General features: G+C 41.0%; 1 protein-coding gene across 1 annotated transcript; it reads right to left on the bottom strand.

The window, feature by feature from the left end:
* Window positions 1-9,659: 9,659 nt before the first annotated feature.
* Window positions 9,660-23,280, bottom strand: LOC126395927 (copine-7-like). The gene is made up of 5 exons (XM_050053730.1): window positions 23,170-23,280; window positions 18,801-18,852; window positions 18,105-18,238; window positions 16,820-17,056; window positions 9,660-15,125 (listed from the first exon to the last, which is right to left on the bottom strand). Exons 1-5 carry the CDS (start codon window positions 23,251-23,253, stop codon window positions 14,973-14,975), a joined length of 660 nt encoding a protein of 219 aa, XP_049909687.1. The 5' UTR covers window positions 23,254-23,280; the 3' UTR covers window positions 9,660-14,972.
* Window positions 23,281-24,345: the final 1,065 nt, after the last annotated feature.

Here is a 24,345-nt window from a genome sequence, read left to right as displayed (position 1 = left end):
GAAGGACAAGTGGTCTCAGGGTTGGATTCTTTTTTTCAGATGGCCCAGGGCTACAATTGGACCAGCATCACTCCAATCCCGTGGAGTTCCTCCAGTGACTCATCATCTGGCTCGGATACGTCCAGTCTGCTGGGAGACACTGTAAGACACTATATTCTGACCTAATCCAGTCTATTGTCTAACATGCAGATAAAAAGAAAATGTGTTGTCAGTGCACAGTCATAACACATAGTCTTAGAAACTGAAACAATGGAGCCAAAGTGAAATTGTTAACATGTTGTGGAGCAGAAGTCTGACGGCTGTATTTGTTGTTACCCTTAGATGGACAAGGGCTACACGTGGACCAGTCTCCTCGTTCCAAACTTGGACCAGCCTGACAGCCCGCGGCTCATCCTCCAGAGGGTCCCGACAGCGACTCAAACTACAACAGCCGTCTGCTGCCTGACCCTCCACATGCAGGCAGCAAACAGCTGTAAAGAAATGCTCAAACTATGACCTCCACCAGCAATTTCCATCAGCTTCACCATCTCAAAGTCCTAAAGACCAATGTTCCATCTGCACCTCAATCGACCTCCACTGTCAGCTTCTGCCAGCAACATGTAGCTGACACCTCCACCTGCATATTCTGGCAGAAAGCGTGGCCAAACCTCCATCTACAGCCTCTGCCAGTAACCTGTAGCTGCCGCCTCCACCTGCAGATTCTGGTAGACAGCTGCGGCCATGCCTTACATGGCCATGCCTTACATATATATATATACATACATACATGTATATATATATATATATATATGTATATATGTAAGCTGAGCTCCTCCATCTACAGCCTCTGCAGCCTCCATCTACAGCCACTGTCAGGAACATGCAGCCGCCTCCTCCACCTGCAGATCCTGACAGACAGCTTGGCCAAACCTCAGTCTACATCCTCTGCCGGAGACCTTCACCACTGCATCTCCACCTGCAGGTTCTTGCAAACAGCTTAGCCAAAACTTCATCTACAGCCTCTGTGAGCAACTTTCAGCCGCGGCCTCCACCTGCAGATTCTGGCAGATGGCTCAGCACCTCCATCTACAGCCTCTCCAGCCTCCATCTACAGCCTCTGTCGCCAACCTTCAGCCTCCACCTCAACCTGCAGATTCTGGCAGACAGCTCAGTTCCTCCATCTACAGCCTCTGCAGCCTCCATTTACACACAATGTCAGAAACCTGCAGCCGCCGCATCCACCTGCAGATTCTGCCAGACAGCTTTGCTTAACCTCAAACTAAGCCTCTGCCAGCAACATGCAGCTGTCATCTCCACCTGCAGATTCTGGCAGTCAGGTTAGCCAAACCTCCATCTCCATCCTCTCCCAGAGACCCTCATCACTGCCACCCCCACCTGCAGGCTCTTGCAGACAGCCGTGGCCAAACTTTATACAGCCTCTGTCAGCAACCTGCAGCCGCCGCCTCCACCTGCAGATTCTGGCAGACAGCTCAGCTCCTCCATCTATAGCCCCTTTCTGACAGAGAGAATTGCCAAACCTCCAACAGGAGCCTCTGCCATCACCCTGCAGCCGCTGCCTCCACCTGCAGTTTCTGGCAGACAGCTCAGGTCCTCCATTTACAGCCTCTGCCAGCAACCTGCAGCTGCCGCCTCCACCTGCACATTCTGTCAGATAACTCAGCTCCTCCATCTACAGCCTCTGTCAGGAACCTGCAGCCATCACCTCCACCTGCAGACTCTGACAGACAGCTCTGCCAAGCCTCCATCTACAGCCTCTGCAAGCAACCTGCAGCACTGACACCTCCACCTGCAGTTTCTTGCAGACAGCTGTGGCCAAACCTCCAACAACAGCCTCTTAGGTGTCCTGCTCCACCCTACACCAATAACTTCTTTGAGCAATTTAGTTTTAAACTGCATTCAAGCTAAAGCAGCCATCTGAAATGTTCAAACTTCAACCTCCACCTGCAATTTCCATCAGGTCCACCATGTCAGAGTGTTGAAGACCAATGTTCTCTGTCAACCTCCATCTAAGCCTATGTCAGCAACTTGCAGTTGCCGCCTCCACTTGCAATTTCTGGCAGACAGCTGTGGCCAAACCTCAAACTAAGCCTCTGCTAGCAACATTCAGCTGCTGCCTCCACCTGCAGGTTCTTGCAGAAAGCTGTGGCCAGACCTGAAACAACAATCTCTGTCAGCAACCTGCAGCCACCACCTCTTCCTGCATATTCTGACAGACAGCTTTGCCAAACCTCCAACTAGAACCCCTGCCATCAACCTGCAGCTGCTGCTTCCACCTGCAGATTCTGGCAGAAGTGACGATTTTGTCGCATTTATTCAATGACGATCTCGCTTTGCTGCATGAAAAAAAACCTGCTCAGCGCTGTCTCATAGGAATGCTTGGAGGCTCCTTGTCCACCGTGCTGACATGGGAATGTATGACAGGGAGGTTGCATTTGAAAACTGGTGATAAACAGCTGACGTTTGAACATCATAGTCATGATGTTAAACGCATCCTAGCGCATGTTTAATGCAATGTTAATTCTTATTTTAATGTAAATTCAATAGTGCATATTTGACCATTTCTTCTATGAAATTTTAGGGGAAGTTCAGCCTCCCTTGTTGTCTCAGAGCAGTCGCCCCTTAGATGTACTTCCTGATTACATTGCAGTTGCAGTACCACATAGTACCAGTAGTGGTGCTGAGAGCACGCTTATACTCCTGTTCCACCATCATGGAACAGATTAAGTTCTGGTTAACACAACACATTTTTGAGTATTTTGACCAAAATTAAATTGTTTCAAAACCCAAAAAGTTGGTTCCCTGCTGCCAAAAATAGCAGGTTTTCCTTGACCTTAAGTGCAAACCTTGACAACAACAGTGTGCATGTCATATTCTACAGGTTGGAAAAAGAGGGTGAAGTCCTGCACATGTTAGTCTTCTTCATCTTATCATTAATAGCTGGTCCATGCATGTTTTTAGCCCAAACACAAATATCTGGCAGCACTGTGATGCAGTGGTTAGCATTGTCGCCTCACAGCAAGAGGGCTTCTGGTTCAAACCCGGGGTGGGGGAGCCTTTCTGTGCAGAGTTTTGCATGTTGTCCCCGTGTCAGCGTGGGTTTTCTCCAGGTACTCCAGCTTCCTCCCACAGTCCAAAGACATGCAGGTATGTGAGTGTGAATGGTTGTCTGTCTCTATGCGTCAGCCCTGTGATAGTCTTGCGGCATACCCAGCCTCTCACCAAATGTCTGCTAGGATAGGCTCCAGTCCCCTTGTGACCCCTAACAGGTTAAGCAGTTACACAAAATGAATGACTGAATGGACCAATATCTGTAATAGCAGAACAAAAGCTCACAGGTAATCAGTGTGATTCCCCATCTTGTAACTACTGTTACAAGCTCCGCTGTGCATTGTGTAATGACCTCCATTGATGATGCATCCTTGATTACAATGCCTTTACTCAAGACCAGTGAAAATGCAGGCTGCTGTGATAGATAACATCAAGGTTCCAAGAATTCTGAACAAAACCAGTGAAAGAACTGGAGCTAAGCTGGTGGAAAAGAGGGTATCAGTGAAAGGCAGAATAAAGATGGTATAAAGTGAAGACTATTTTTTCACCAAAAAAAAGTTATAGATTTCATCTCTAACAGACATCTGTATTTCCTTATGTCCTGGAGGATTGTGACAAATGATGATAATGTCTCACACACAGACCCTCTGGCTGCTTTCCTCCATCAGAGATGACTGCTGCTGTAAGTATAAGCCAAAAAATGTTTCCATATGAATGTCTCAATCCAACTCCCGGGGTCCCTGCTTGCTCTCCGCAATAATTACATCCAGGTTCTGTCGCTTCACTGCATAAAAGATTCCCACGTGTGGATCAGTTGTTTAATGTCATATTAGTCAAGGGACTTAAGGGGAGGTGGAGAAGAGTGGGAGGTTTTGTCAGTGGGACAGGCCCACAGTCGAAGTAGTGCAATTATGGAAGGTGGTTCATGAGGCAGCGACTGTGCACTGCTGTGGAGAGTCGAGAGCAGTCCAGCTGGCAAGGCACTCTAGAGCCTAATTAAATTACTATATCTGTGGATGTCAGAGACATAGACAGAGGAGACTGGGGCACAAAGTCACTGAGCCACGTCTTGAATCTCCAGCAGTCTGAAAAGGCTGTTAATTCTTCTGCAGTAGACCCGTTTCCAGAGGAGAGGGGTAGTTTCTTTTTCACAGAGACCCTCCTTGTCATACAATTAAAACTGCTACATGTCGGTATAAAATACCATGCCCCTTATAAAAACTTGGCCGGCTTACATTTAAATATAAAATGAAAAATTCCATGGTGGTATTTACATATTTACAGACTGACAGAAAGACAGTTCAACTTTCTGCTGGGTGCATATACTAGGAAATAGGAAAATCAGAAAGATTATACTGTATATATATTTTCTATTTTTAGCCATGCTAATGTGATGGCCAGTTGGTCCTGTTGTTCCAGACTGAAATATCTCAATATTTGGTTGCTACAAAAAACATTTGTGGTGCCCAGAGGATGAATTTCTATGACTTTGGTGCTTCCCTGACATTTCCTCCAACACCACCATGACATTGTGGTTTTAAGTAAAATGCCTCTCCATGAAATTCAATTCAGAAATTCATGTCCTCCCCCGGACCAGTTTTGATAACTTTGGTGATCCTTTGACTTATCATTCTGCTCCTCCATCATCACATCAGAATTTCAAAAGTTAATTTTGTTTAATACTTTGTAATATTTTTGACCAAATACCTACAAAAACCAATGACATTCCCATCTTTCTCAGTTTTATTTTCTTAATGCCAATTAGTGTATCTAGCATGCTAACACTGTTGCAGTGTAACTAACTACATTTATTCGAGTTATGTACTTAAGAACAATTTTGAGGCACTTGCACTTTTACCTCTACTTCACTATGTTTCAGAGGCAAATATTTTACTTTTTACTCCACTACATTTATTTTAAATCTTCAGTTACCACTTAGGCTACTTTGCAAATTTAGATTACTGATACAATTGGCATGTGGTGCAGTGGTTAGCATTGTCGCCGCACAGCAAGAGGGTTCCTGGTTCCAACCCTGGGATGGGGGAGCCCTTCTGTGCAGAGTTTGCATGTCCTCTCTCTCCAGCTCTCTAACTCTGGCTTCCTCCCACAATCCAAAGACATGCAGGTTAGGTTGGTGACTCTAAATTGCCCATAGGTGTGAATGTGAGCATGACTGATTGTCTCTGTCAGCTCTGTGATAGACTAGCAACCGGGTCCATGTCTTTGGTCCGACAGCCCATTGGTCCGACATCCCATTAGTCCGATGTCCCGTTGTTCCGATATGTGATTATACTAGGCTATACTGTATTTGTGTACCATAGAGGATCAGCAAACGCAACAAAAGTAGGCTACTGNCTAACCAAGTGGTTTTTGTGCCTAAACCTAACCAGACCTTAACCACAGGGCATCATGATGATTTCGGAACAACGGGACTTCAGAACAATGGGTTTAATATGGTCGGAACAATGGGATGTCGGACCAATGGGCAGTTCCCGAGCAACCTGTCCAGGGTGTACCCCGCCTCTCGCCCAATGTCTGCTGGGATAGGCTCCAGCCTCCAGTGACCTCTAACAGGATAAGCGGTTACAGTAAATGAATGAATAAAAAAACTCATATAATTATAGGTTAAGCCACCCAGCTGTATAGAATAATTAGAATTGGCCCCACCATTACCAGCTGCAACATTAAAATAATCTATATACAAGTGCATCAATAATTATAGTTCAACAATATAATTTATGATTCTTAAGTGTGCCAGTCTGCAAATACTTCTGCTTTTTATGTACTTTGGTAATGTATTTTAATGCTAATACTTTTGTATTTTTACTTAAATAATAATTTAAAACAGAACTTTTATTTGTAACAGAATATTTTTACAGCGTAGTATTGCTACTTTTACTCAAGTTTAAGATCTGAATACTTCTTTGACCACTGGATAACACGATGGTGAACATGGCAAACATACTTCCTAAAAATCACTATGTTAGCATTGTCATTGTGAGTGTATTAGCAAGCTGATGATAGCGTTTATCTCAAAGCACCACTGTGCCACAGTACAGCCTCACAGAGCTGCTGGCGAGGCTGCAGACTCTTAGTCTTGTTTTTAATTTCCTCCAGTATTATGTTGAGGAAACGTACTTAAATTCTCATGTTATGGGAAAACTCATATTGAATGCTGATAGTGAGGGGGTTTTGTTTTCTCTCAAGCAGCAACAATGAATAAGTTGAATCACAAAATGAATGTGAAAATTGAAATGTGTGTGTGAGAAGGAAGAGACGGGATGTGGATGGAGTGCAGAGCAGGAGAGTGAGATAGCAAGTGAGACACAATGCACGGCTATGTTATGATGTTGCTTGATGGTATTACATTTTTCCAGGTCGATTTAACTCAACCAGGGTGTGAACTACAGGAGAGTAAGGGGGAGCTTGGCTCGGGCTTGACACGAGCTCCCATGAAAACTGTGAAATTTTTGGGTGGTCTCTAAGATATTGACAGTGTGCTATTTTTGCCATGCATTACTTTTCCTTTTTTCTCTGTATCGTCATCATCATATATCATGCGTAACACTGGGCTTTTTCTGGTGTATGATTCATGCATGTGGGTGCATTCATCACTTATTCACTTTAATACAAATAATGGCATGCGTGCTGTTCTTTGTTTAACTGCAGTAATTGGGACTTCCGTGGAGTGAATTTCATGCCTCCTTTCAGGTAGTTGACTCACAAACACAATACAAGGGAGAAAAAAAAGTCAAACAAGAATAAAAAAATGCAAATAATAAAATAAAAAATAATAGTGATAATACTGAAAAATGAATGAATTAAATAAATAAAAAAACAACCCCTTGGAGCATACAGATCAAATAACTTAACCACTGTGTAATTAAAGCACCCCCACCATGCTATTCTTGCCTTCACCAATGACGTGTGGCAGCATAATATCATAAACTTCACTGACTTTAACTTAAAGATTAGAAAAACCCCTCAAACGGTCTTACTGTCCCACTCAGTCTGCGCATCAATCACCATTATTCATTTATTTTTATTGTAGTCAGCATACAGATATGCCAAAAAGGAAGCAAGGAAGCATAAAGATTTAATGCTCATACATTTGTGTATTTATAGGCTGTTTTAGTGTTTGATCTGTCCGTGCCATATTTGTGCCAATAAACGATAGTTCAGTCTGTACCATTTTAGTCAAAGAAATCTTTATTTCTGTTTGCAGTATTATATTTGGCTCTGTTCTGGGGCCTCTCTGCCTTTCCTCAGGCCTACGCAGAAAGCCTCTTCCACACACCTATGTGGAAAGCCTAAGACAGAAAGAGCACACTTCTCTGCCCTTCCACTCACAAACGCAACAAGCCTAAGGCAGAGAGAGCACACCTCCCTGTCCTTCCATGCGTCTACATGGAAAGCCTAAGGCAGGGAGAGCAGCAGTAAAGACCCCTCAGGAACAGAATAGAGCAGCATCAATGACAAACAGAAATTACATTGATAAGTCAGACACAACATGGAAAGGAGGAGCTGGGGTAGAGGAGCTTGCAAAACAGCTTGCAGAGGAAGCAGCAACAGTAGGCAGGCCAGAGCAGTTTAAATAGGGCGCCCTGAATGAGATTTGCCAATTGGTTGCATAGGAAGGAATCATGTGATCTATCAGCTGACTCCCTTCCATCCATCAGCTGCTCCATCAGTTGATTGGCTGTTTGAGATCAGCTGGGATGTGAGCTGAGCTTGACATCGTGTCCCGCCTGAACCAATGCTATGCTGAATTTTATCGGCACAAATAAGAGTATGCAGAGTATACTGTGCCCTGCTTTAGTTGATCGCATTGTTTCATATTGTGATGTTCGGTTTGACTGACTGATGACTATGTGCTGACGCAATTTGCCCTACATGCTTGCAGTTATGAATGTTTCTATGCATCAAGAGTCACAGTCAGTGCCCACCTCACCCCCTAAAATAATGTGAACTCCCTCAAAAACCATGCTATCATCTGCACACTGAGCTCAACTAAAAATCCCCAAACTACAGTCCCTTCAGTCGAGCCGTGTCCTCTCTTCTTCCTCAGCAGTGTGTGTGAATCTTGATTTTAGATGACTCATCTATTGACATGCTTCAATAGAATCACTTCAGTCGAGCTCTCTGCATGCACGATCAACCAAGGGTGCTGAGAAAGCTGCTGGTGACTTGGAACACTGCATCATTTGAAAATTATAGAGTATAATTCAAGACTCAACATTAACTTTCCAAAAAGTGGGGGATTTGTCTTAGGCTTTTCATCCATGCTGCAGCTTTAATAGAAAACATTCCACATACAAAAAACATACATTCAAAGGTGTTAATAAATAACAACAATGACTGCAATGTATCAGCTTCCTTTTTGTAATGTGCTGCATATTTAACACAGTGCACTCCGCTAAGGTGCTTGCCACAAAAGCCTCATTATTTATTAGGAATGTATTCTCAACTTCATTCTTCAAAGTGTGTTTGTGTGTAGGTGTGTATATATACATGTATGTGCTGTACAGTAAACGCACACAGTGACTGGGAGATAGAAAGCATGTGAGAGACAACATCAGAAGAGCTAGCTGGCATTTCAAAGGTATGCGCTGTTCCCCCGGGGAAAGGAGGAGACAGCTAATTACTACTGAGATTTCCCATTCTCAATCTCTTATTAGTCATTTCCTCATTACTGGCAGACATTAGGCAGCCAGCCACTGAGAGTAAAACAAATGAATCCTCTGTCTTTCCTGTTTTTACAGTGCCTCCAGCTAGACCTTCCAGCAATACCAGTGTTAGGAAAGCCCAGCTGTGTTTAAAGGCATTAAAGGTAATCTGATAATATGGAAGCAATGAGCTGATTCCACTGAACAACAGCACCTTGTCCCAGGGTACAAGCCTGCTGTTGATTTCATTGCCAGTGAATGTTAAGTGGTGGTGAGCGTTCTTTAATTGTGGACATAAATCAGTTGGCCAGGCACAAAAGGGGTTATAGGAGAGTGAAAGAGAGGAAGTGTCTACGCCGAGCACAGAGCTCACCTGAGGCTCACAGCCCCCGCTGGACATACAGTGGCCTTGCGAAGGACATCAGCCATCGCAATCAAAGCCTCATCTTTTTCATAATAATAATGTGCGTATGGCCTCCTCCCAGAGCCCTCACCACATCCTGCATCTTTGTCCCTGAATCTGACAAAAATGAAGGTCTACGTCTCCCCACAAGTAGGTGTCACCATGGAAACAACCGTTATTCAGTGCTCTCAACAATAGCCGTTAAATGAAAGGAGCTGTCTGATGGAATTAAAGAGTAGGCTCAGTCCCTCTTCCCGTGGAATAAGTACTCACAGCGTCTGCGGCAAAACCACACAGGGCAAATGTGTACGTGATACTGTAACCTACATTTCATCAAGCGCATCAGAATGGTTCTCTCGTTTCTACTCATCCCTCCTGTGCAGCGGTGAGCTGTGACAAAATGTGGCATGAGTGAGTGCAATCAGAGCAAACTGGATGACAAAAGCAGAAAGGTGTAAAGTGTCATTTTTGATTTGAAAAAAAAAAATCTTTTACTATGATAACAAATCACAGAGACAGATTCAGTTAAATGATGAGATTTATTTACCTAACTGCAAGACAGAGAGCGTAAACTACAAGAACAGAGGTTTGTGCAAATGCAGGCTTGCATATTAGCATATCATAAGACCCAAAGGAAAGACTGCACAACACAGCTTAACAATAAAAGTAAGCATGCAATAAATCCCTTTTCTTCCTTTAGAAGAAATCAAATATCTACTAATGATGCACGGGTTGCTTCTCACCCACACAGCCTGCAGTTACACCAGTTGCATATTAGGGTTATGGGCTGTAAACCTTGTGCTGATTAGCAGTGGATGGGTGAAAGGGAGAGATAGAATGCGTCTGTGAGAAATTTCATCAGCGTGGTGTAAAACCTATGACTTGTTAATTTTGTCAGACAATGGTGCAAGTATAGATAAGAGGAAATAAGCAGCTCAGTGAAGTCTTCCCAGCTTTTTTTTTTTAAATCCACAGTGCAAGATGGCCGCATGAACCGTGGTCTTATTGTTTCCAGCGTTTCAAATCACTGTTGTTGCACCACTGTGGCACGAATGGTTTCCCATTAAAACATGAATATAGTTTTTATTTTTTTATTTTTTTGTGAAGCTTTTTAAAGCGTTGACACCAAAATGGCTGCACACTTGGGCTCAGCTAGCTCTTGCACACAAGCATACAATGATATTAATTGATGAAAAATACTTTCAGAAAAGGTCTTAAGAGTATTTGTTTGGAGCAAATCTGGTGAGGCATTAAATACCCATGCATCACTCTTTAACATGTTTCACCATAAGACATCTAATACATTTTGTAACCCAGGAGGAGCATGAAACATCTGCATGACTCATTGTATTAATGCTTGAACTGAGAAAGCACTAATTTTGGCATTTTTCAATCACTTATTTGATAACAAAAGCGAACAAAAATCAATCAATCGTGATCAATCACCTATTGTAAAATGCATCTCATAAAAATGTCGAGAGTCCAGGGTAACGAACCATTTGAGCTGCTGTGATTCATAACCTGAGGCAAAGTAGCAATAAGGTGATACACGTAATAGGGGAAAAGAAGTGCTAATGCCTTTTGGATATTAATATGTGAGCTTGTTTGCCCCCAAGGAACAGAATTACTGGCTGATATCTGCACTTCCTGCCTTGTTAGGTCAGAACAGGTGGACACTACAGGTTTGTGGGAAAGCACAAAACTGGTTCAATAATAAATGCTTTAGTGTTTTTTAAACAGTGGCGACAGTTATAGGTCTGGGTTAGGATAGGGCAGCGTCTGGGTCCAGACCTGGGGGATAGAGAGGCATGGCGGGTTAAAAGGGGGTGCATTTTGAACATTTTGTTGACAAGGGGAATGGCATCCCCCTTCAAATCACCTACTAGCTGTATTAAGATTTGTAAAAGCAAAAACAAACAATTCATCATACAGGAACACCAAGTCTTAATAAATAACTTATAATGTCACTTGTAACTCCAGTCAAGAGACCAAAGACCCTCTAAAATCATTTACATTCTGGTAACTGCGTATGGCTGCAAATCTAGGCCTGCTGAATCGATAGGCCTCATCCTGTGATCCACGGTTGAATCTTCAATAGTTGTGATCTTCAAAGGAGTTCAGAAAGCAGCCAACAGCAGAGCTAGCTGTGTTCAGGTGCAGTCAATAGTCTAGCGTAGCTGGGGAGGGCTGGTAAAGCTCTAGAGGACAAATCAAAGTCAGATTGATATGTGTTGCTTGGGGGTGGTTATGTGTATGTTAATGTTGCTGTATAGGTGATATTCTTCTGATGCATTTATTGGCATTTGGCCAAGCGAATATCACAATATTCAGAGTCAGTCAGAGTAAAAATACATACCATATAAGATAAATGCGAAAACACTGCGCAAATATATAAAGCACAGAGTCATAACTAGATCAGGCTGCAAATGAACTGTCAGGCCAAACAAAACAGTACTGTGTTTTTTTCTGTAATCAAACTGTAAGGTTTTAAACAGTAGAGCAATTATGTTGCTGATCTTTTCAGCTCAGTCTTGGGCAACAATTTTGAGCTCTATGAGAAACTTTGTTCGAATTCAAAACTTAAAAATGATTTTTCAAATTTACATTTTAAATGATGCATGATAATTAATGGTCCAGTCGTCTACTTTTGAGGTGAAATCACCTTTACTTTGGAAATATTTGCTTGATAAGCCTGAGGAAACATTTCAAGGTTCCTTGCACAAGTGACAAAAATGTTTAAATGCCAGGAGGATGCCTTTTAAAAACATATCTTCAACTCTTTTACTTTCTTGTTCAGCCGACTTTTCCCCCACTCCTTAAAAAATGCAATTACACGTGACTTGAACGCATCATCGCTCCACTCTTGTTTGGTTAGGTGCAAATATTCACACTGGTATTTACAGCACAATAAGAACAGCATCTCAGGCAATACGTTTCTGCTTTAAAGAGTTTCAGGAGGCGGTTAATATGTTCTTTTGGAAAATACTGAGCTAAAACTCGACACAGCTTTGTCTGACTCGTGCCAGGCTACACTCTGAACACCATGACGACAATCTGACACAGCCCTGGCAACATAAGAGAAAAGTGAAGGTTGTATCTTTTTGAATATGATGAATATTGTAAAGCTCAATAAACCAGTAGAAAAATCAAATGCAGCCTCTCAAGTTAATCGTGATCCTTCTGGCAAAAGCTTCTTGGAAATGAGAGGAATTCACAGAACAGTTTGTTCTGGAGATGCAAATGTGCAATGATGAGCAAACCTTTAATACTAATTTTATGATAAGAAACGTTTTAATGATCACTGAGATGATTTGGTAATAATGATACATTTTTCAGACTTTTAATAATCTGATGTAAATATATTTGATGAAACACATTCCAGAGCTGGTTTTAAGAACATTACCATGTATTTTACAGCACTCAGTGTGATCAGCTTTGTGCTTTCATTGGATCTAAACCCTGCGCTCACCAGTTTAATTCCTTACGAAACACTGAGTAGAAATATATTGCATATAAAAAGCAGCAGAAAGGAAAAAAGTAATGAAACACACAGCGGAAAATATGAATGCTACCTGCATGACGGCTGACTCAGGGATGATGACAACAATAACAAACACTTCAGAAGGAAACATATTCACCTGACGTGAGGCATGACTTTCACAGCTTAAACCAAAGCCACCTGACAAAAGAGCAAAAATAGGGTGCGATTGTTCATCTTCTTTTCGGAGAAGCATATTATTCAGGCTTTGTTCGCAGATAACCTCAGAAAAGGGCAACTCTTTGCAACTTTTGTTTCTGCACAGAAACCCAAAGACATATCCTACTTCCACTTGATAGCTGATGACCTGACTGTGTTTTTTTTTTTTTTTTTTTTTTGTAGCTCCCTCTTGTAACTGAAAAAAGTGAACAAAGAGCTCAGATATCTCACACTGCTCAAGTTATGTCATTTGGTGAGCAGGTCTGAATGAGTGACAAATCAGAATTAAAAAAAAAAGTCTCCTGCTGTTTTCTCACCTGGTTTTTAAGAAGGCCTAATTACCGGGGGATTACCTAATTATTTTACACAGAATACACAAACTTGGCAACCTGCCCGTGCTCACTGCTAAACACGGCTTGCTTTTGTATTTGCAAGATATGGGTGGTGCCATTTATGGTTCATGATGTAGCAGACAGGACGTTTTTTTAACCCAGTCATTAGAATAATTGTTGGCATTGTGCATTTCTGCAAACCACAGATATGTAACAATTGTCAGTTATCATGTAGCTGATATGTTGAAACTTTACGTTTTTTCATGTCTTAACGCTGTAGTGAACGTGTGGTTACGTCAGGCTGTTCTTATACACTTGTTTTATATTTTCCTATGGAAACGAATGCACCAACATTTATACATATCCTACATAATGATGAGCCAGTGATTATGCATAACCCATGTGTTTTAGAAGGCTGCAATCACATGGCCAATGTGCTGACAGTAGTGAAAAAAATAACTGGTCCTGTGCGGTCCAATTAGGGGGCAGGTTGGAGTGGTGGATGAGTCACAAAACACAGGACATTCCCCAGGAGACCAGTGTTCGAAACCATGTTAACTTTGAGTCATTTTAAGGTACAGTTTCACCAGGTTTCTTTTCCTAAACCTAAATTAAGAATGTAACATCATTCTTCTTGTTGTATGAGGATATGTTGGATATGTTTAGGCACAAAAAATGTTTTATAGTTTGGAAAAGATTGTGTTTTGGCGTAAAATACCCAGTTTGGTCACCACAATTGCTGCTGGAAATGCAGCAATGTCTCGCTAAAAGCAACCAGTATTATTTCGTTGGTGGACAACAGTAGTGTCCAGCTTGGAAGCTGTCTCACCCTGGTGTTACACCATCCACCATACCTTCCTTCTTCCAATGACAAAGTCAGTTTGTATGCATGTAATCAGAGATAGGTCACTTTAGATATGTTGATATGATACGTACAAAATGTACAAATGTAATGTATGCATGGTTTGGAGAAATGTACAATGCCAACATTTTGTTCTGGCGACTTGGTGTGTTTTTGGTTTGTTAAAAATGGCTGTCTCCCTTTGGAACAGAGCTTTCAATTTAAGCAATAGATTAAAACTCATGCATGATTTGCCACGTGTTTCACCCAACATGAATTCATGGTAGGTTGATTTGAAACTGTGATCTATGTGTATCTGGAAATATTGTCATATTGTAATCCAAAATACGGCCAATCCTGCAGCCAGACTAGGTACATGAGGGAAGGTCGGCTTAATAATACAAGCATGTCTCTTCTTTACACTTCCTGTGATGCGTCTATAACATCTTAATTAAATGTTGTCAGTGTTTTCAAGTTGAGCAATCTAATTTTGATTGCAACATACAGTACTGTACAGTACATCTTCAAAATTAGCTGAAGATATGACATAAGAAAAACAGTAACATAATAGACAGAGTGGAGGTGCTGAATTTTGTGGGCAGTGAGGAATAATAAGCCTGCATCCGAGCGATGGATCAGCACTGAGGGATCGGCCTGCATGCATAAGAATTAGGGGGGGAGAAAACAACACAATCCTCCAGGAGTCATGATGCGGAAACAGCTGGATGGTTGTGGTTCGCACAGCCAGGGAGAAGAGCTGGATCCACACTGAGCAGAGAAATGTAACCCACAGCCTCTGTTGTACCGTCCTTGTGTAAACACTTTGATAGGTGCGGAGAATGAAATAAATGAGTAACAACACATTTAGAAAGATTTTCTCTTTAGTCCTTGTCCAAAAAAAACGCGAGGCATGCGTCCTTTCTCCTTCTCAGTTTGCTGGACTGGTGCTGTGGGCAAAGCTTGGTCCCAAGAGCAGGGTGGGTGGTTATTCTGTTGGGGTCGTGGCGACTGGGCTGAGGATGGGCGTCACTAAGTCCCTCATAGGACACATAGGGGAGATGGCCTTATGGCTGTAGTACTCCACTACTTGCTTGGGCACCTCCGCCAGAACACATTTGGCCAGGGCTGCAGGTGAAGCCTGCAATAGAGACAGAGAACAGCTGGAGATGTCAAAACAACTGTTACATATTGTTTTAATCTAAAATACAATTTCCCAAAGAAGCTTTAAAGTCTTGTTTCCTGATCAGGGGACTGCAGACATGTTAGGACTTCTTTCTTCGTTTCAGGCAAATTAAAAGTGGTATGTCAGTGTCCCATGTTGTATTACAGAGTAACTTTTCTGTTTATGACCCTGGAAAGTCGCTTCTACTTTGATCCTAAGAGCCACATAAAGATGAATAATGTGTCTTGCAGTGTTTGCATTTGTCATTGTTAAACTAGTATGCATGGGGTGAAAGATAGAGCTGTTAAAGCGTATTTCAAAAATTAATTTTCAGTTGCATAAAACTCACAACACAAGGGTTTAATTTATTACACATGTGCGGCCCAGCACAATAAATGACTTTTAACAATTTATGTGCCAAGTGTGGACACGTCACTGTGGAAAAGGGGTTGAACTTATAAACTGTGCACCTGTGATTTCAATTTTCTGTAATGTAGGTGTTTCCTCAAACTCTGAATGATTTATATCAATAAATATTCAACTATACAAATAGGTCACCATTTTAAGAAAAAAACAACATGAAGTGTTTTGAAGATATACTTTGGAGGATTTTCCTAAAAAATAATGTCCAGATTCACACAGAGGTAATCCCTCTAAATCACCACTTATGACCCATTAGCAGTGTGTGGCAGTGTATTTATCTGCAAACTGCACTCTGCCTGTATTTTCTTCTTAATTTCTGTGCTCAGGATGTTTATGGGCATGTGCCCCCACAGCGCCCAGGTGAAGTCGGGCTTTATAAAAAGGTAGTGACCAAGTGCCAGACCGTAAGTAGCAGGGATACAAGAGGCACAGCGCAGAAAAAAACACAAATATAGAGAGGTGAAACACCAAATGAGAGTAAATCTTGGTTTGGCATTTACTTTATCTTTTGCTGGCAAGCGTCTTTACAGACAATAACCGACAACCCTGCATGGTATACCTTCACAAACCTTCAGAATGCATAGATTCTCTAAGACTCTGTAACTTTATTGGAGGGACGAACAACATGTATTTCCTTATTTGTTGTTTTGATGATGGTGCTGGAAAGCAATGTGTAATACATTGCTTTCAAATCTCTTATAGGTGTTTAATTGGTTCGAGACCTGGTGACTGTGTTTACCAAGACCAAGCATATGATTCACAATATTTTCATATGCGTCCCCTTACATCCCATCACCTTGCTCCCTGTATTCATTTATTGTATTTCTCCATTTATTTATTCAGCTTTCTTCTTGAATGTGCCAACTGCCTGTATATGTTAAATATATACTATAACACAAATTTTGGGAAATGTTTCTGTTTAGAATATGTGACATCTAGTCCACATCACCCCGTGTAATTATGCAGCTGAAATGTTGCTGATTGCATGTAGCTACATTAAGAGTACATTCTTGTTTGAGGAAATTCTGCGAAATTTCTGGATCTCCTCCAGTCCATGATGTCCATCTGTGGCACTGGCAAAGCCAGCAAAAGCTTCCTGTCTGCTCTTATGAATAACAAGGGGGAGGGGGAGTGTTATGTAAAAAATATTTAATGTCCATGAGCATCACAAACACAGCAGTCAGAAGGAGTGGGGTTAAAGCTGAAAGCCAACAAGTGAAGATTGACAGACGGAGAGAAAAACTGACCGTTTTGAAGTCTCTGAAGGGCACAAACTGCACAATGTCCCTGAGGACAGGCTCGCCCTTCGGTGAGCGTAGGACTCCATCATCTCCATCCAAAATCTGCATGTCTGTGAAGTCTGCATTGCCCACACCGACAATGATTATGGAGAGAGGCTGGTAGGAGGCTCGCACAATAGCCTCACGCGTGTCTGCCATGTCTGTCACTACACCATCCGTGAGGATGAGCAGGATGTGGTATCGCTGGAAGAAGATAAGAGCTTTCAGTGTGTATTAATCCATGTTGACATTAACCTATTTTAACAGCAACGTGGTTATAAGCAAGAACACCTCTCAGTGTGTGTTGCAGACTGAAGTAGGCCTTTCATGCTGTCTTGGATAATTTCACAGCCTCCACTGAGCAGTTGAGTGTTGTTAAAGTGTTACACAAAAAACAAGGGGATGAAAACAGGTAAAAAAAAGGATGATATTAAAAGCAAAAACATTTCAACTACATCTCAAACTACAGCAGAGACGTCTCGTGTGCGTGTGTGTGTGTGTGTGTGTGTGTGTGTGTGTGTGTGCGTGTATGTGTGAAATTAATTTCATGTGCCCACTGAACAGTATAATATGAGAATATAAGAATTACAAGAATATTAACATGGCACAATATATGTACTGGAATCATTTCCGATTGGTCCCATGAGTAGTGGTTAGTTTGTTGGTTTCCTTACTGTGTTTATGTGTTATTCAATGTCTTGAGTGTGTGTATTTGTGCCCTGAAAGCCTGATTGTTTACTGCAGCTTATTTACTGATCAAAATAACGTCTAACATTGAGGAGTAAATAATTAGATGAAGGTCAGTGCAATCATAAGGGTGTAATAGTTTAGAACACAATGTCTTCGCAGCCGGTGGGTAATTTAAGATAGTAAATAGATACAAGACTTGTGTTCTTACTCCAAAAGGGATATCAAGGAAAGATAAGCTGCACAGTAACTCTAATAGCCACTTGTGCTAAATCACATTTTAACAGCCGCTCATGAGGTAATTCTAACACAAAAACGGGTCAATGACATGGAAATATCCATAAAAAACACACCACTGATACGACACTGTATGACTCCACTCAATAATTTAAAGAATACTAATCTGTTCTATAATGGGCCCATTCCTTCTTTGCGCCGTAGGGCATCATTACTATAAACAGTGAGGTGAATCAGAGGTTACTCACTCGGGAACTCAGTGGGATGCACTACAACAAAGCCTGTATTACATCCATATATTTCTAATAGAGCATAAAGAGACACTCACAGAAGCATCTTTAATGTTGCCGTCGCCTGCTGCCAGCTTAGCTATCCTGTTAATGATGGGGGAAACATTGGTTGGGCCGTACAGTTGGATCTTAGGAAGGCAGTTCTGGTATGCCTCAACCACTCCTTGGATCTCTGATCAAAGAGAGCAAAATGAAGGAAACATCAATACAGTCATCTACACTTGTCATTAAACAAGCGACCATAAACTTAAAGTTATAGTCAGATGAATTATTTACTGCAGTCTTGCAAAGGATTATAATATTATAAGATGCCTGAATGTTTTCTGCCTAACACAAGTTAAAGAAATAGTCAGAAAAAAATCAATTATGAATCTGTAAAGACTACGATGACTAGCTCATGAGTAAGAACACAAATAGAGACAGATGCACACACAAAAGCTCACACAAATTGGCACAGAGGAGTTGTTTTTCTTCTTTCCTGTTGGATGCTATGAATATGATTCATTTCATTTATTCATTTACCTGAAGTTTGTTCTCCATAACAAACTTCAGGTAAATGATTCATTTCATTTATTCATTTACCTGAAGTTTGTTATGGAGAACCTGCTGAGTAATACTGATACCTTCGCATGATACTTTCGCAGCTGTGTTGTCAGATTATGAATGTTAAGGCTGGTATCATCAGCATAGAGATGCACTTTTCGGGCAAACTGGTGTACAAAGCTGTTCCTTACCTTCACATTCATCATCATCTGGGTTGAAATTAATGGCAAAGTCATGAGACACCTGTAGATGTAGAAGGAGAACATTATGAAACACTAATTTGGTGCCACTGTTTTTTATTTCTTACATTTTTTACATGGCTGCAATTTTTGAAACTGTGAAGTCCTAGATTGTTTTTTCTTTGGGAACTGCTGACTTTAATTTTGTTGTTGTTGAACAACATTCTGTTTGCACCAATCTTAAAAGTACAGTATCTGCATATCTATTTGTGGGGGGATTCTGTAGAATGGACTGGAGGAAGAAGCCAAACAAACAAAAATATCAGACGATTTAAAAAGATACACAAGAAAATAATTTTTGCGAGTTACAGAAATGAGGAAATAGAATGTAAGGCACGCTGATGGTGCTATTGTTGTGAATAGTCAACACTCTTGATTGAGTAGTGTTGTGGATTATGTATTAAAAGGATTAACGTAGTGGTTTAGTTGGTGGAAAGGACACTGGAGCAGATAGTTGGGCCTATGTGATTGAGTCTTAATAGACTGGTATAGAATAGGTGTAGGACTAGACAAGCACGTTGCTTCTTCCTACTCCATTCAGACATGAAATGTTAATTTTAGTTGCTTTAATGGATACTTTATCAATTTTCAAACACTTTTGTTTAACAACAATGTGTAAATGAACTGTGGTCAACTTCCCTCCATCTTGACAGCGCCCAGATCTCCCTGCTCATCTCCCAGATCAAAATCACTGGCTCTAAGACTGGTGCTGAGATTACAAATTGTACTTAGAAGCAGATCAAGAGATCCACCCCCCTTTCCCTGTCAAACTCAGACCAAACTCATTCTGTTAATTGCAGGTTTTCTACCTCCTGAGCAAAGGCAAAGCCACAGCCCTTTCCCTCTGTTTTCTCCAGACTTATAGCACTTTTTAAAAGTATGTGTGTCTTACTACTGTATAGACAGCCCAGTTTTATGAAAATACCATCTTTCCAGTATCTAATGGTTCTTGCTGTTTTGTTTGTTTTTTACCTATATATTTTATGTATTTTCATATGCTCAAAACAAAGTATATTCTGAACATTCTGAACAAAATAACCATGGGGGTGGGGGAGCCCTCCTGTGCAGAGTTTGCATGTTCTCCCCGTGTCAGCGTTGGTTTTCTCTGGGTACTCTGGCTTCCTCCCACAGTCCAAAGACATGCAGGTTAGGTTAACTGGTGACTCTAAATTGGTCGAATGTGAGTGTGAATGGTTGTCTGTCTCTATGTGTTAGCCCTGCAGTAGTCTGGTGACCTGCCCAGGGTGTACCCTGCCTCTCGCCGAGTGTCAGCTGGGATAGGCTCCAGCCCCCCTGTGACCCCCAACAGGCTAAGTGGTTACAGAAATGAATGTAGGTATGACATTATATTCAATCAATCAGTTGTGACTTAATGGCTGATACACAGGTGGTTCTGTAGATGATTAGTGTTGCATGTAATTTAGTAAAGGTGGAAAAAGTATGTGCTAATACTATGTTAAGTGAAAAATATTTAATCAGGAGCTAATAGAAAGCACATGTTAACTGTAGTGAGGCTTATAATTTAGGCTAATATAGTCAAAATCGAACTATAAATAAAATGTTATCTATATCAACCACTGGATACAAATACTGCACATTTTCAGGAGTGTTTCACGTTGAGCCTTGGTTATGAGATGTGCTGTGCTTGTATTAATATTCTGAAAAATCACTTTGTCACACTATACAGTAATAAGCATACAGTACAAAATATATGCTTAATATCTGTTCTCTGAAAAGAGATTGCAACCCCTCATCTTTTATCAGGTCTGTTCTTGCCTTCCAAATGTCAGATTTACTTTGTTTATCTCAAAGCTGTTTAATTGGCAAAAATCAAATCCCCTTCTTGATACCTCCTTTCACAAAAAAGCCTTTTTTTTCTATAAGCACCAACTGTCAGCCAGATCAGTGACAACTGACTCCTCTCCAGCTGGCTACTTTTTTTTTTTTTTTAATTCGTCTTTGTATTTAATGTGGTTAGCAGTCTGAATTCAGTGGCTTTAGACAGACATGAGGAGCCCTTGAGAAATCATTTCGACGCAGCACCATTTAGTCTTTGCATTGAGCCACTGCAAGAAAGTGGATCTAGTCTTATATCTCATTTAACAGGCCTGTTTCATGGCAGACCTCTTGACATGGATCGCACAGGTGTAGCTAATAACATTAATAATGGCTGCGTTCCATTTATTTCCAGTTGTGAAGCTCTGGTTTTGCACAGGCTAGTTCACTGGCATGCTTACAGGGACACTTAAATGGAGCCGAGCATGGTTAAGCATTGGTAATGTTATTAGTTACACTTGTGCTTTTCCTGCTACTGTTTGACAGCCATTCAGTATTGCAACCTTATTCTTTAGCTTTGCCTGTTTGCCCAAGTGCATAAAAATTCTGATTTTTTGGGGGTGAGCACCACTGAACACTGCTTTTAAAGGCCCTCAAAACCTATTATCTCAGTGGTGCTCTTAGTATAAACAAAGGGCTGAACACAACATTTTCTGACAAATTTGGAAGTCAGTTTTGTTTTTTTTCAATAGAGACATTTTAGTATTTGTGCTTTTGTCTGGTCTATTCTAACTGGTTTCAAAAGGACAGGGAAAAATTGTTGCCTTCAGTTCTGGTCTGATTTGTGTTTAGACTTATCCGATATAGAGATATATCAGTGTTATAATGCCTGCAAATTGGCTGCATGTTATGAATAATAATAAACAGGTAGAGACAAGACAATAAAGACGCATCTTGTACAGTGTTTTACCCTGGGGGATTTCACGTACTACACAGATACAAGCACAGCACGCTGCAGCTTTAACTGCTTTTGACCGTCAGATCGTTTAGGGAAAAGCTCTGCACTCACATGCATGAGTGTTGCCATGGTTACCAAATGATTTGCAATAACATATACATCTCTTCCTGAACAGTTTACAAGCAGCAGATGTGTTTAGTAGTAGTAGTTTAGCTTTAAACTCATGTTATAATCACTCAAATCTACGATCACAAAATCCTGTGGTCTGCTTCCTCATTGACTTTCAGACCACCAACAAACCACATCAGAGTCCGCTTGGAAGCAAACAACTGGACCGAGACAGTCTGAAGAAGGGCGTCTTGATGTGGTTGTTAAGTCTGTGTCAAAGTTCGATTGACAACTTTGACACAAGCAACAAATACACCATACTAAACAGGCAAATGCACCAGAGTCTGCTTTAACAAAACCAAACAAGTTAGGTTTGAAAGCACAAGTTAAATTTTAATAATAAACACTAACTGACAGGAAGGGACGTTCTTTTCTAAACCATAGAGGCTTCAAATTAATAAAAGACAGCAGGCCATATTCATTGCAATGAAATATGAGGTTTCTCAATAATTCACACAGCTAACTACCTGATATATCCTTGGCTGGCAAATTAATATCCTGGATCTTTATTTATTATACGTTTTCAAACCACACTTGTATGCATAATGCATAATTAAGGATACAAGAGTGCACAACCACATACTGAGAGAGAGTTGGGGTCCATCAAACCTACACACAGGTGTAGCCTATGAGTTCATAGATGCAGCTCATGATTAGTTTAATGACTTAATTAGCATTCACCTGCACCACCAACCACAATGTGGCAACAGCATGAAGTAGAATAAATTTGACTCCTGCAGGGCAGTCACTGTCATGGTAAATTCAGAAATTAATAGTTTGTGTTTACTAAGCCACACATCTTTGCATGATTGAAATGATAATTATCAGAGCTTCACATCAGCACACAGAACGGCACAATCTTACATAAAACACAGGCCGTTCTGGTCTGCTGAATTATCAAACAGCTGATTGATTCAACTGTGCATGTGTGTGCGTTTGTGCACGCGCACCCACTCTTCACATGTCAGCCATCTCCCCAGGGCTCTATTCAGAATCACTGAAGGCTTCTGGTTTCTCCAAGTCCAATTTGCTTAAACAAATGCTCTCACACTCACGAATTCTTATGTAAATTGAGCATCAAAGCTACAGGGCTTTTATTTTATCGGAACATGTTATTTTCTCAAGACAAGCTGATATTTTGAGACATGGGGCTTATGAATAAAAATAAACTCAGTAATTAGTTTTAAATGTGAAATTTTGACAGGATGATAAATTGTGTCATAAAACAGGTAATGGAAATCAGAGGCTTGACGTAAAGTCCCAGGGTGGCGGAAAATACCAGGATTCCGTCAGAGCATGTGAAAATACAGTACGCATAATATGGTTCATGTGAAGGGAAGGTCAGCGTGATGGAATCAAAGGAAAGTATAGTAAGAACGAAAAAACAGCGACAGCAGAGATACGACGAGAGATACTCACCTCATAATTTGGAGGAATTCTGGCACCAAACCCCAAAGCTGAAAATCTTTTGTCACTGAAACGATAAGCAAATTTATCAGTCATATATTACAGCTGCTGCAGTTTAATCAGGGATTCCTTTTGACGGTGATCTTAAAAATATTGATGGCTCATCCATCTGTCCATGCTTCCAATGGCAACCCCCCGCTTGTTTGCATTTCATAAATGTTAAAAGCTTACATTTTGAAACCCATCCCACGGTCCCTGCAGTCAGCGTTTGCACCTGTTCAAAGAGCTTCTCACAGTCTTTATCCTCTCCATTTTTCATCGTACCACTTAGATGGGCAGCTATTACGGTAAGAGGCTCTGCTATGCTGGATTGTGTGCTCCTTGCCAAAGGCCAGGATGGGCAGATTTGTGTAAATAACCAGACAAAGGCTGTGTCTAAAACAACTACCTATTTACCAGAGAGTGCACTCTGTTTACCCTCTGCTACTTTATTTGTTTATCTGAGTTCTGAGCATGAAATCTATCCACTGTAAGCACCCTCAAAAATGTAACATGGCATTTGCACTACTTTCTGCTGTAAGTACCACAATGCAATGTGTCATATTTTATACTCGCAAGTGTCAGGAATCTCAGTTTACTGCTAATTATAGAGTAAAATATTGATTGTATATCACATGGCCGGTAAATACGGGATTCATTTCAAACACTGCTGAGGAGTGATTATCTCTTGTCGATGCAATCAAGTGATGAAGGGTCTACCAGCAGCAGCTCGGAGTGAAAAATGGATAAAAAAAAAAGTTAATTCTATCAAAGAGAGAAGATCAGTCAATAACTCTCCTTTCAAGAGCAGGTTGTTCTTAGAAATATATATGTTCTTTGAGAGAGAGTGTTAAAGTAAACTACGACCTGACCTTGTAGTCCATACCTTCCCTGCTGTAAACAACAACAAAGTGATGCTTGAGGTATACAAACAGAATATAGTACCTGCAGATAAACGAGACAGCAAGGCTTAACAGCTGCAGACGTGATGGTTCAATGACACACAGCACCCCAAAAGGCAATGTAGCACCCAACAATGTCATAATTTCCTGTTATTTAACTTGTTTGCAAATTAAATAAAACCCACGATGTAATAACTTGACCAATAATGACCTAAAATGTCCTGACGGAAATTGTCACAACGTTTTT

The sequence above is a fragment of the Epinephelus moara genome, chromosome 1, assembly GCF_006386435.1.
Source record: "Epinephelus moara isolate mb chromosome 1, YSFRI_EMoa_1.0, whole genome shotgun sequence".
NCBI classification, from domain to species: domain Eukaryota; kingdom Metazoa; phylum Chordata; class Actinopteri; order Perciformes; family Serranidae; genus Epinephelus; species Epinephelus moara.
The sequence above is the reverse complement of the archived record's forward strand: the minus strand, read 5'-3'. Positions and strand labels throughout refer to the sequence as shown.

Bases quoted from the DNA above. Each gene is read 5' to 3' on its own strand.
- LOC126395927 (XM_050053730.1), bottom strand. From the start codon at position 23,253: ATGACTGATAAATTTGCTTATCGTTTCAGTGACAAAAGATTTTCAGCT. The intron at 17,057-18,104 runs GTGAGTGTCTCT...ATCTTCTTCCAG, and splicing joins GCAACATTAAAGATGCTTCT to CGATACCACATCCTGCTCAT. The intron at 15,126-16,819 runs GTCAGTTTTTCT...TCTCTATTGCAG, and splicing joins CCTTCAGAGACTTCAAAACG to GCTTCACCTGCAGCCCTGGC.